Consider the following 12460-nt stretch of genomic DNA (forward strand, 5'->3'; position numbering starts at 1 on the left):
TGTCAGCCTCTGCAAATCTCCAGCACCAGGAGGTGAGTATGGGAGGGAAGAAGGGGGAGCTGAGCTGGCAGCCTTCAGGCAAAACTGCAGAGTGTGCCCTGGGAGCCAAGGCATCCCAGCAGAGCTAAGGGATAAGCAGGCCAGAAAATGCAGACACAGGCTATTCCAACTTGTGCCTTGAGGTGGTGGGGGCAGAATACCAGACTCTGCTCCACACCCCGAGCCGTGCCAGAGCACAGGAGAGGTGGCACGCCAGGCCCACTCCCAGAGCCCTTTGGGCAGTGCCAGAGGCTGCTCATTTTTCAGCCCAGCTTGCTTGTGCCTTTGTCTCACCTGTCACACAGTGAGAGCCACGCCTCGCCATGGTGATGCAGGGAGGCAATGATCCATGGAGCTCCAGAGCTCTCAAGGCTTGCAACAATGGCACCAAGACCACACCAGTTATGCAGTGCACAGGGGCTGCCCTGGGGCAGTGAGGGCTGACGTATGCGGGCAGCCAATGTGGAGAGGCAAGGACAGCACAAGCACAGGTTGTGGCTTCTGTTACTATCCTCTTGAGCTCATAGTGGCCCCTGTGGCCCCCAAGGGGCAGAGGCACGGGCAGAACCTCTCACTCACTGGGAGCGAAGGCAGGTCCTGGTCGCCCAGCCTAGCAGCACTGCCACCAGCACAGCCTTCCAAGCAGCGAAAGGCAAACAGCTTGACTCACTGCCCATCTGCCACTGGCGTGTCTGGCAGCAACGGCAAACTGTGGAGTAGTGACTAACGTGACCAGACTCCATTCTCCTCACCTTGGTCGTTGTCTCCAAAACGATCTCCTTGTGCAGCAGTTCCACCACCATTTTCACATGGCCCTCCTTGGAGGCCAGGTGCAAGGCATTCAGCCCATTCTGGAGGGAGCAAAGGTGGGAGAGGGGCATTAGTCACCAGATGGGGCTGAGGCTCTCCAGGGAACCATCTGCCCTGAGCTCCTGTACAGACTGGACTGTGAGTATTTGGCCTGTGCTGGAGAGGGCTCTGGCTACCGGGAGCAGGAATCATTGTCCTGCCCTCAAGCCCTACACTGGCATCAGCACGACAGCCACAGTCGGCTCCATGCTGCCAGGGGAACTGCACGCAGCCCTGCACGCTGAGCTGCTGATTAATGTAGAGGTTTCCCCATGAGCAAGAAGTGCGGCCCCTGTAGACTGTTTCCTACGGATGGACGTCACCATAGCTCAGTGGGTGTGTGTGGCCCCACAAACACTGTCTCAGTTGACACATCCCTGATGTCAACTCTTGACTCCGCTTCAGTGACTTTCCAGAGGTGCCCATCCTTGAGATCACTTCCCACAGTGATGCCTTCCACAGCTAAAACACAGAGCTGAGCTCTCTGGATGGCCCAGAGTGAGGAGGATGTACACACTGTGTAAGTGTGCGTACAAACCTTAAAATTTAACATTTACACAGACAGAAGTGCAGTGAGAAGCTCTGCCTAGCACAATGGTTTTATCCAAGTAGCAGCTGAATTTAACTCATAACAGTTCAGGAGCTTCCAGTCTAGCAGCTAGCTTTGCAGACCGCCCACCAACGGCTCCGTCCTGCTGTCCATGCCCAGCACAGGGGCTGCTTTGCTCCCTTGGCACTGAGCTGTAGCAAAGGCTGCTGGGGAAGCATTGGCTGTGCCACTCTTCAGCTCTGCCTGCTCCTAGAAGCTCTCAACCAATGCAGGTGACTTCTTGGGAAGGTCTCTGCAGGTGCCCCAGTTCACCTCTCCTTTTTCCTACACATGAAACCACAGCCCCAGGAGCAAAGGGCTGGAGAATGCCCTTGGAACATCCCTGGGCTGTCGGAAGTCAGGGTCAGGCCAGCCAGCACCCCAGAGGCTGCTGAGATAGCTTCTGCTTCGTTATTTCTGACTCCCTCTTCCACTTCCCAGATGTGAACAGAAGGGCTACGATATTTGCTGGCAAAGAGGTTAAATATTTGCAGGCACTTTCAAATGGCACTTTTTCCCCCACAAGGGAAAAGTGCCTTGCTTCTCCCAGATGGATGCATTATTCTTACTCACCCCTGTGCAACTCGCTCACATGGCAGAGATCCACCAGCTCCCTGGGAGCACACAGTCCTTCCCAAGCACTCCACCTCCTAACCATCTGTTCCAGCTTCTGTAGAGTACTGGAAGGTCACGTCACAGAATTGCTTCATCCCCACCTGAATGCAGGCAGGGGCACAGAAAATTCCAGGGGAAGCTCCAGTTTCAACCTTCAGCATTCCAGTTAAACTTACAACAGCTTCCAGAGTGGGTTATCATATTGTAAAAAGGTTTTCTACCTCCCTCTTGCTCAAGACACCAGCCATCCAAGATCACAGTTGGCGTCATAAATTTGTCTGATTTGCACAGACAGCAAAAATGTACATATTCACAGGCTTCTTCAGCACACCAACTCCAACATTCCCTGGAGCCCCAAGCACAAGGGGCCTGCTGCCCAGGGGGAATGAAGCGGGGATGCTGCAGCACTCACAGAACAGGGCCACTGAAAGGAAATGGTCCCCAGCCAGGCCTGGCTACACATAGACCATCACCTCGGTCCAGCCCAGCTTCTTTGACTGGGACACACCTGCACAGCTCCATTCCCATGGTTGCTGGCACCCTCACCTCCCTGAGCTCACAAGCTGGATAAGTGACCACAGACACACGCACCCTGTTACAGTCATGCATGCAACAAAACATATAGAGGGCAAGATCATGGATGCTGAGCTGCTCTCCTGAGCACATATGTCCTTTTACACAAAGGATTTATAAATAACATTTTGAAAGCTGAAAACCTGCGAGGAATCATTATTCTCTGGCCTTACAGCGCTAAGCGCAATGTTTACAGAAGACTGTTTCCCAGTGGCCCATCGATATTTCAGCTTCAGGAACAATGCAGGCTGTTTTGCACATTTGCTTTGGCTTGACAGCTCATCTGACCCAAAACCGCCAAGGGATGTGTTTGATTTGAAAGGTGCTGTATTCCCCTCGCTAACTGCTGCAAACGCTTCCCAGAAATCCCAGGCACTGGCTGGCAATGCGACAAACAGCCCTGCAGAAAAATGCAAGAGATGTGACTTTGCACCCAGCGAGGTCTTCCACATTGCTGTGCCTCATTTCAGAATTTGGCCCCGAAGAGAGCCCTGCCCTGAGCTTCCCATCAGGACTGCGGCTGGCCACCCCAGCAGAGACCACCTCCTGGCACCCCTCTGACCACTACTGGCAAGGGTCATGGCAGCAAGGTCCGCTCAGCCTCAGCCTCCAGCTCCTCACAGGTGAGAGGGAAGTGTGCATGGGTTTGGAACACAGGAAGGACACTGAGGACACTGATGCAGATGGCAACAATGAAGAGGACGGAATTGGCAGGATGAAGATCAGATGGCATGTCAAGGTCTCTGCACATGTGTAAGAATACAGGACCTGTGGGATAGGTCTGACCACATATATCCCTCTTTATTCTATACAGGACATGTGAGGTTGGACCTTTCCCACAGGTCTGATATTCCTCAGAAGGAAACCCCAAAGTGCCATCTAACCTCAGGGAGATGGCAGGAACCAGTGCAAAGACATCATCACTGAAAGAAGCACCTCATCATGCTGCGGCCTCGTGCTCCTCGTCAAAGTGTTAAATCACCTCACCAGCTGTAGAAATCTGGTTGGAAGCAGGACTCGTACCAGTGAATGGAGGCAGCTGATGACGGACCTCTGGGTGAGGAAGAAATTCAAAGCTATTGTCTTTAGCTCGTGCCTGGTTGTCTTTGTTCTGATTCCATGCAGAGCCCTTTCCAGACCCATCTATTCCTCTGCACTAGCAGCACCCAAGCCGTGGACGTAGAAATCCTTCCTCTGCTTTTAGGGCTGTCATCAGCAGCGAGTGAACATCCTTGGCGTGCTCTGTGTGTGGAGGCTCCCATCTCAGAAGGTGTGGGTAAGCCTGGCCATGCACAGACACCCTGCTCCTGCCCCTCTCCTCCGGACAGCCGCAGTACCTCACTGAACCTTTTCTGAGCAGACAAAGCCAGATGATTTCCACCACCAGGCTCTGCTCCAGCCTTTGCACGCATGGGGCGTGAACAAGCATACCACAGAGGGCCACATCCTCAGTCCCTCATGGGGAGGAGCACAGCACAGACGAGAGCAGCAGGGTCCCCCTCCTCCTTGGGACGTGCTCTCTCAGCGGTCTGTAAGGGAGGCGTGAGTACATTACCCAACTTTTTGTGTCTGTTCATTTGTGGCTGAGCAGTTGAAGCCAGAACAGTGGGACTGCTTCCAGTGCCTGGCCCACTGCTGTGGTGCAAGTACAGGCGCTCCTCTCCGCCGAGAGAGCCCAAGGAAGCAGCAGCTGGGTCTCATGAGCAGGCCAAATCCCCAAATGAAGCATAGCAACTTGGGAGATCCTGCCAGGTACAAGCATATCTGTACGCAGTGATGAGTGCCAACCAAGACCCTGCAGCCCTGTGCTAACAGCGTGTCACTTGGCCTCTCCTCTTTTCAAACCCTATACATCTCCAAAAAGGTCGTGGGGTCAAAGCCTTGAGCCCACCCATGGGAGCCCAAGGGAAAGCTCATTTTCAGAGGGCTGAAACAGAAAGTTTTCTAATTCTTTTCCATACAAGACCCCTCTGATCTAAATCCCATATACGCCCACACAATCCTAGGAGTTTTTGAGATTATCTGGATGTTGATTATCCACCAATAATCCAGATAACACATTGGGGAACAAAGTGAGACACCTCATGAGCTTTCCCCAAGCCTCCTCTAGTGTCCTGCTGAGGAGAATGCAATCTGCAACATGCCCCAGAGGCCTGCAGAAGCCCAGCATTTCTGCACACCACTGTCAGCCAGAAAAGAAAAGGAGACAGAGACATTTCCTGGGGCAACCTATCTGCAGTAACTGCACCAGCCACTGCAGTGCACAAGTCAGTAGCTTTGAACCACACTTGGCCTGGGGACTCGATACTGAACCAGGTGAAGGTCCATTTGTGCTACCTGCCGAGTCAGCCTTCCCAGCATCACTGCTGCTCTGGAAAGTAGCTGACAGTGCCGTCTGTCTGTTCATCCTGCTCAGCCCAAGCCCCCCTGAGTCTCTCCCTGCAGCACCTACCCTGATTCAGGCTGAGCCACTTGCATTTGGAAGCTGCACAGATACAAAATGTTCTGTCAATTATGTGCAAGCCATTCCTCTGGAATGTCGAATATGTACAAGCCTGCAGATCTTTCTTGTGGCAGAGCTGTCCCTGATCTGGGCTGGGGGGGGAGGGCTCCACCTGCCCAGCATCTCGCATGCCACCAAGACTGGAGTTTTGCAAACATCCTTTGCTTGTGTGCAGCTGCAGCTTCTGGGCATCTGAAAGCCCGAGCATTAGAGATAACCCCAAGAGTGAGTCCTGCGTGGTGCTACACTCTTCACTCTGCCCTCTGACAAACAGCTGAGCCTCTCCCAGCTGTCCCAGTCACTGGTGGCCCCGAAGAAGCCTCTGCTCTCCCACCTGCCAATGCACTTTGCTACCCTTCAGACAGCACTGCCAGGCACCCTGGGTCTTCAGCTTTTGCAGTTCCCCCTGTCCCAGAGCCCACGGGTCCAGAGCTGTTCTCTGGCCAGACAGTCCCTGCCCAGCAGCCGACACAGGCTGGGGGCTGCACAGAGCCTCTTCCAAGCAGTGCCTGCCCAGAACAGCTGCCATATGGCAGCGACCCAGGCTGGTGATCCAGGCACGTCTCCTGTAGGGTTTTTAAACTTGCTTTGCCACAGTGTCTACCTGCCCACTTATACTCTGCTCCATGCCAGGATCAGGGAAGGCGCTGCCAGAGCAGGGCCAAGCAATCAGGCAGCCATAGGGCACATCCCTGTCCCCATCCTTCAGGGAAGAGTGAGGAAGGGATGTGGTGGCTGTCACCTGGGCTGGGAAGAGCCACCGCATGGCATGTTTTCACATGAGTGAGAGGTGGTACCAGAACCCCTTTGGGTTTCACCTACCTGGTTACAGGTGTTAATATCTACCCCATTCCTGAGGTGATCCAAGGCTTTGTCCAGATTCCCAGATCTTGCAGCTCTCAGGAAACTGGTCGCAGCATCGGCCTTTGGGAAAAAAAGAAAAACCGTGAGGCTTGGGCTCCTGCTGTTTCCCCCCATCATCAGCATGGGGCCACCTTGGCCCTTGGCTGCAGAGCATGTGGCTACAGAGACCAGGCAGGACAGGCAGAGGCTGGGCAGGTGGAGGTGGGCACTGCTGGGACAAGCTGAGATGCTCCGAATCAGACGGGATGGGGCAGGGCTGGGAATGGAGCTCAAGGTGGAGAGCATCCTTGAGCAGGGGGAGGAGAGCCACACGGGGCCATGGCTCATCCCAGCGCTGCTGGCAGGGCAGGGAGGACACTGTAAGGGGACCGCAGCAGCTATGGCAGCCTCCCTTGGCCCAGCAAACGCTTCTGTGTCCTGGCTGAGAGAGAGCAGCGATGGACAAGCAGTAGAATGCAGCTTTAGTGAACCTGCCTTTGCTGTCCTCCAGAAACCACTGGGAAGCCACAGTGTCATCGGGGACAATGACCCTGACTGCACATGCTGCAGCCAGGAAAATTGCAACAAGGCAGTGCTTCCCTGCACCACTAAGACAGCCACCTCAGGCAAGATGCAGCAATACTTTGAGCAAAACTATTTAGCAGTTAAGGCAGCAAACGAAGACCACGAGATAGCTCACCAAAAGCTGGATAACTACAGGGTGGAGATGCAGTGACAGCTCTGTGTGGCTGGAACCATGAGCTGGTGACTGCCTGCTAGGTCCAGCCCAAAGGGCTCTCTGCAGCACAGAGCCATGAGACATCTGTTGCATGGCAGCAGGACACCCTCCCCTGCCCTCCGTTCTGTTAGAAAATCAGAGCCCCTTTCTTACCACTCATGCTGGAGTCACCAAGGGACCTCCTGTGCTATGTGAGCATATGTCCTGTCAGAACTAGCCACCCTTCAGCAACCACAGCCCAGCTGTGGAGGAGCATCCAGGGTTAGTGAGCTCCTGGGACAGGCGCAGGAAGCAGCGCAGCCTGAGGACAGCGCTGGTGGCAGACCTAGGCAGGATGGTGCAGGAGGTGGGTTCAGGACCCCTGTCCTCCCAGCCTCAGTCATTCCAACTTGGAAAGCGGAGCAGCACCACTTGGCTGCCTCCTGCCCTCCTCCATCCTTTCTGCTCTCACCTTCCTACCCAGAGATGCAGCCCATGGCAGGGTCCACTGCCCTGCTACCCCCCGAAGAAGGAAGGCCCACAGACAGGGTGTCCTGGTCCCCCACGCAGGACCCAGCTGTGGCTCCCACAAGCGGTGGCTGGGTGCCACGGCCCTGTCCAGGACAAAGGGACAGGTGGAGGAGGGCAGTGCTGCCATGCCCCGTGCCGGCGCGCAGCCTCTGTGTGCCGGGGAACACGTGCAGCAGGCATGCCCTCAGCCAGCTGGCACTGTGTGCTGCCACCCAGAGGAGAGCCCTGCCCGTCTGGGAGGAGCCCTCAAATACACATCAGGGCTGCCAGCTCTGTGGAGGGCTGCAAGCACAGAGGAGACATACCGTGGCACCTCAGCGCTCTCTGCTTGTTCATGCTGATCTGCTGTAAAAGGCAGAGGGCAGTGCCGGCACTGCCCTTAGAAGTGCACATTGGTGCCTGGATCCCAGTGAGGAAACACTGACAGCTTCAACCAACAGGTTGAGTGCAAAGAGCTTTTCCAACTTCAGACCCTGCTGGAAGCCTCTGCATCTCAGGTCAGGACCCCAGCTATGCTGCAGGCACACCAGCTACAGCACGGACCTTTGGAAGCAACCCCCTTGGAAGTTCAAAGCACAGCTCAGCCAGACTCTCCCACCCACAGGACACACATGGAGCCGCGAAGATTAAAATGGTAAGACTTGACAGGCTCTGGCAGCAAAGGGGCTCCCAAAGCCCCAGCACGCCCAGCAGCGGAGACCACAAGCAGGAAGCAAGCAGAAAAGCAAAGCAGAGGTTTGTGCACGAAGGAGAAGTGCATTGTATACTCACAGCCACGTCTGGACGGGACCTGCCCTTTCGTGCTGCCATAGTCCGGCACCTCAGCTGAAACCTGAGCCTGGTGTCCCCTCTCCCCCTCCTTGGTTATCTACTCCCCAGCTTTGAGAGAGCCAGTAAGTTACATTGCATTCTCTCTAAAAATACCATCTTACTCCTTGCTCCAACACAGACCCTGCAGGGATCGCCAGCCGCTAATGGAATTTGTTCATTTTCTCTCCATTATCGTGTCAGACAGGATATTTAATAGCAAGCTGCCTGCAGAAAGCAGATGCCTGCTGCCAAGCACAGTGAGCAGGTCAGAGCTGCAGAGAGCACCTTGGGAAGGGCAACAACAAGCAGCCCCACAGACATGCCCAGGAGCCCGGCATCTCACAGGTAACACCCGCCCTGAAGCAGAGGGGTGGTGGGACCCTTCCTGATGGGCTCAGGCTTGGGTGCTTCAGAGCGAATACCCTCCTGCTCACTGGGACCAGCACGCACCGCTCAGGGAAGCGCAGAGAACTACAGGGTGCCAGACACCAGCAGCCAGGTGGCACAGGCAGCCAGAGAAGGGGGAGCTCAGCTCTGATGGCAAAAGCAGAGGGAAGAGACCTGCAGTCATGTTGCCTTCCCAAAGTCCCTGTGCACACCGTAATTACCCACCTTTCACTCAGGGGAACTATTTCACAACAGCTCATGGTACTTTGGGGTGTCACAGACAGCCTGACAGAACAAGATTAGGAAGGGAACTTAAGCATATATTGGGTCACTGCCCTCTCCTTTTTTGACAAAAAGGAGCAGTGACAGCAAGAAATGCAGAGACCCTACGGACATAAGCATATGTGCGTATCAAAAAGATGCGCACACATCCCAGCCAGCACAACACAAATGCACCTAAATGCAGATGCGCTCACATTGCACAGTCACAATCCACAGATGAGCACAAAGTGTAGCACAGGCACACCACATGCACCCACTTGGTATCTGTGCACATATTGCTGCGCGCGTGCACACACACACACACACACACACACATAGAGTCTCTTGCTATCCATGTACCCCAGGATGTGCAACAACTGCTTCCAGATGCAAAGAATGCCCCCAGTGGTTTTCCTTTTTTGTTGTTTGTAGTGTTTCTTTCCACTCTCCTTTGCTTTCCCAGCAATTTTCCAGGAAGGAGTTATTCCAAGGGGAGAAGATAAACTTACTTATTTGTCATTGTGTACTTCTTGCACTCTTTCACAACTGCTAAATCCCACACATAGGTGTTGTGTGCTACAGACTTGTGGATGTTCAAGCTGTGAAGCGGCAGGCTGCTGCTTACAGCAGTTCCCAGAGGCAGAAGTCCTCAGATCTGGACTTTGCAAAATGTTCAAGACCTAAAGTAAAAATAAGCACAGTGCAGCAGGCTGTGCTTTTCCTCTCCCCTTCCCTTTCTCTTTCAGGCAACAGCTCCCCTTGTCTCCTGGCAAACAATCTTTTCCCTTTCTCTCTCCTGGCCCTGACAGCAGGCTTCCCCAGTCCCTATTCGCAGATGCCTTCCCTGCCTGCAAAGCCCTGCCCTGTGGTACATCACTGCCACCAGAGGGATGTCCCAGCCCCTAGTGCCTCTTCACTCCAACAGCAGCCTGGGCCTGACCAAAGCCCTTGCATTGTAGCTGTGCCTAAGGCAATATGCAAAGTGGATGTTCTGCCAAACCAGAGGTTCAGGCTGGATTTCAAGGGCTGCAGCCAGAGGTTCAGTAATCTTGCTTTGTTTGTCTTCTGTCCACAGTTGGAGCCCTGCTCTAATCTCTTCTGGCAGTGCCATCGTTCTCACTCCCACCCTGGGAGGAGCTCCACCAGCTCCTTCTGCATATCGCTGATAAAGGAAGGGAGGGTATCAACATTGCCTCCTTCTGTGAAAGGTGGCCACATCTGTCAGGAACCCGCTCTGTACAGGCTGTTAAATGCTGCACATAGATGATTCCCAAGTGCAAATGAGTTCAGAAGCTGATGCTGCTGTCACAGTGTTTTCTGGGCCACAAGGAAACAGGCAAGAAGCAAGTTGCCATGCTGTTCAAGACTGGCGAAAGGCACACGTGCATCCTGCTACACTGCTCTCTTCACCCTGTCTACCCACTTGTCTCTCCTGTCTACAAGTCTTCTGCTGGAGCGACAAGGCAGCCTGGGCAGGGACTGCTAATCCTTCATTGTTTATTCAGCACCCAGCAGGAGGAAGGGGCTGAGCTGGCTGCTTGCTGGGGAGCTCCAGAGGAGGTGGGACCCTTTCACTGCAAGGATGTGCATGCAGATTGATGGGACTGCTTGGGCCCATGTCCTGCTGCAGACATGGCCAAAGATGCTCAGAGAAAGGGACTGGGCACCCTTTCCAACAAGCCCATGACTCCAGCAGTCCCCGAAGAGAAGCCCTGCCCAGTTAGAGGCTGCTAGGATCCACTGGCCCTTCCCACTGCCTGCTGAAACAAAGTGTTTTGACTTAAACCAGCTGATTCCAGGTGATAACCTAGAGCTCTTCTCATCAGATGGGAGTCAGTCCTGCAAACTAAAACAGTTGCTAAGATTAAGTGCAGTCAGAGATGGATCCTAGGATCTCTCTAAGAAGATCAGGGAAGATCAGGAAATTTGAATCAGGGATTCAACTCAGAATGCCCAGAAACAGAAACCGCACTGTCTGCTGTACAGGAACTTTCTTCCCTATCTGCATTCACAGAAGCTTGACACTCCCAGTGGTGTCCGCAGTGGATACAAAACCTACTGTCAGGTTTCTGCCTTCTGGGTGGAAGAAAGCATTCAGCAGAGCGCAGCATCTCCAGAGAAGCCATCGGAGCAAAGCCTCAGGCAGGCTGCCAGAGGAGCACAGAGAAGAGGCTACCAGGCACATACTGCAAACCCAGATAAAAGGGAAAAGCAAAAGCCTTGGGAAAGCTCATCAGATAAAAGGATATAAGCCCAAAACCTATTCTCTCACCATCCTCACCCCTGGCCACATGATTTAGGGCAGGACCGCAGACTTTAATAGGACTAATGAGAGTCAAGATACCAAGAGGTCATCCCTGGAAAGCACCTACCACACGAGCTTCCTCTCATTTCATGCAAAACCCTGAATAAACCCTTTGTCCATGTTCCTTTCCTCTGAGTGGAGATTTCACAACACCCCAGGCCTCCCTAGGGCACATACCACTGTTCAACAGATCATCACAGGCCAATGGCTGGTAACGGCAGCAGAGACCCCCAGTGACAAGAGTGCAGGGGTGGGGGCACAATCATCTTGCAAGCAGGAGAATCTGACCATGCAGAAAGCAAGAACTCTGCGCGTGTTCCTGCAGCAAGGGGGCTGTTAGAGCTGAAAGAGAACTCAGCACAACTGGCAGAGCAGAAATCCCAAAATAAAGGAAAGAGGGCCCCTGCCAGGTTTGTGAGAAGGGAGGCAACTTGTCTATTAGTTTGAGCTTGGAAGGTAGTAAAGAGGAGGCAAGTTTTCAGGTGCAGTCACCTGGCCCATTTATTATGCACAGTCCTCCATCTTTACAGAATCATAACTAACTAGCTTTTGGAAAGCCCATTTTTATTCAGTCTTAACAGAAGAGATGTTCTGGACTGTCACTGGTGGTGCAGTTCAGGGCCACGGTTAACTCTGTCCCTGCTGAGCATGTCCAGGTGCAGACAGCATCTGTGCTGGCTCCTTCCCTCGCCCCTCACAGATCCCCTTTGATAGCTGCTGAAGCTGGAAAAGGTTCAGGACTGGAGGAGGGTGTATATCAGAAGCAGCTTAATCTGCAATGAACAAGGACTTGGGAGCTGCCCCTTCATAGCAGACTGATCCTTCTGATAAGGATTCCCCGGTGCTACAGCCTGCAGCCCTATGAAAGCCTGTCTGTCAGTTACCACCTACTACTAATGGATTTTCTAAGCAGTAGCATCAAGATTTTGTTCTGCCCTTTGCAAAGCACCACTTCCCAATGAAGTACAGTGCTGGGTCCAGCAGCACTGAGTGGAGAGAGTAACAGGGGCTGGTCCAGATATCCAAACAGGGAGCTGGAGAACAGAACATTGTCCCTCTCACACAGAGCCAAAGCAAGGCAAGAGCTAGCACAGCTACTGCTCCTGCCAGCTGGGGTGAGGTGCACCCAAGGGAAAGCTGTCACACTCCTTTGATATTAGCAGGAGCCTCTGCTCTCTGCACATCCTGAAAAAGAAAAGCTATTTTTACCTCATCAGAAAATACATAGACTGTGACTGAAGACAATACATCAGAGCTTGTTGCTCAGGAACTACACCTCTTCTTACAACGTAACAGCACTTACAGCTGGTGAGAGAGATGCGGCAGCACTGTGACTGCTTTTTATCTCCTACTTTCCTAACGCACTGCCCTCCTGGACCATGACATGGCTCAGGCAGGTATGTGCAACAAACACTGCCAGTGAAAGGGGGAACATGG

General features: G+C 53.6%; 1 protein-coding gene across 1 annotated transcript in view; it reads right to left on the reverse strand.

Annotated features, from left to right (window-relative positions):
- LOC121060445 (ankyrin-1-like) overlaps positions 1 to 12460 on the reverse strand; it is a 64829-nt gene that overhangs the window by 23772 nt on the left and 28597 nt on the right. Inside the window, 2 exon segments of the mRNA XM_040538243.1 lie at positions 792 to 890; positions 5991 to 6092. Of these exon segments, the coding sequence (XP_040394177.1) occupies positions 792 to 890; positions 5991 to 6092 (201 nt within the window).

This window comes from Cygnus olor, chromosome 27, assembly GCF_009769625.2.
Source record: "Cygnus olor isolate bCygOlo1 chromosome 27, bCygOlo1.pri.v2, whole genome shotgun sequence".
Taxonomy (NCBI): Eukaryota; Metazoa; Chordata; class Aves; order Anseriformes; family Anatidae; genus Cygnus; species Cygnus olor.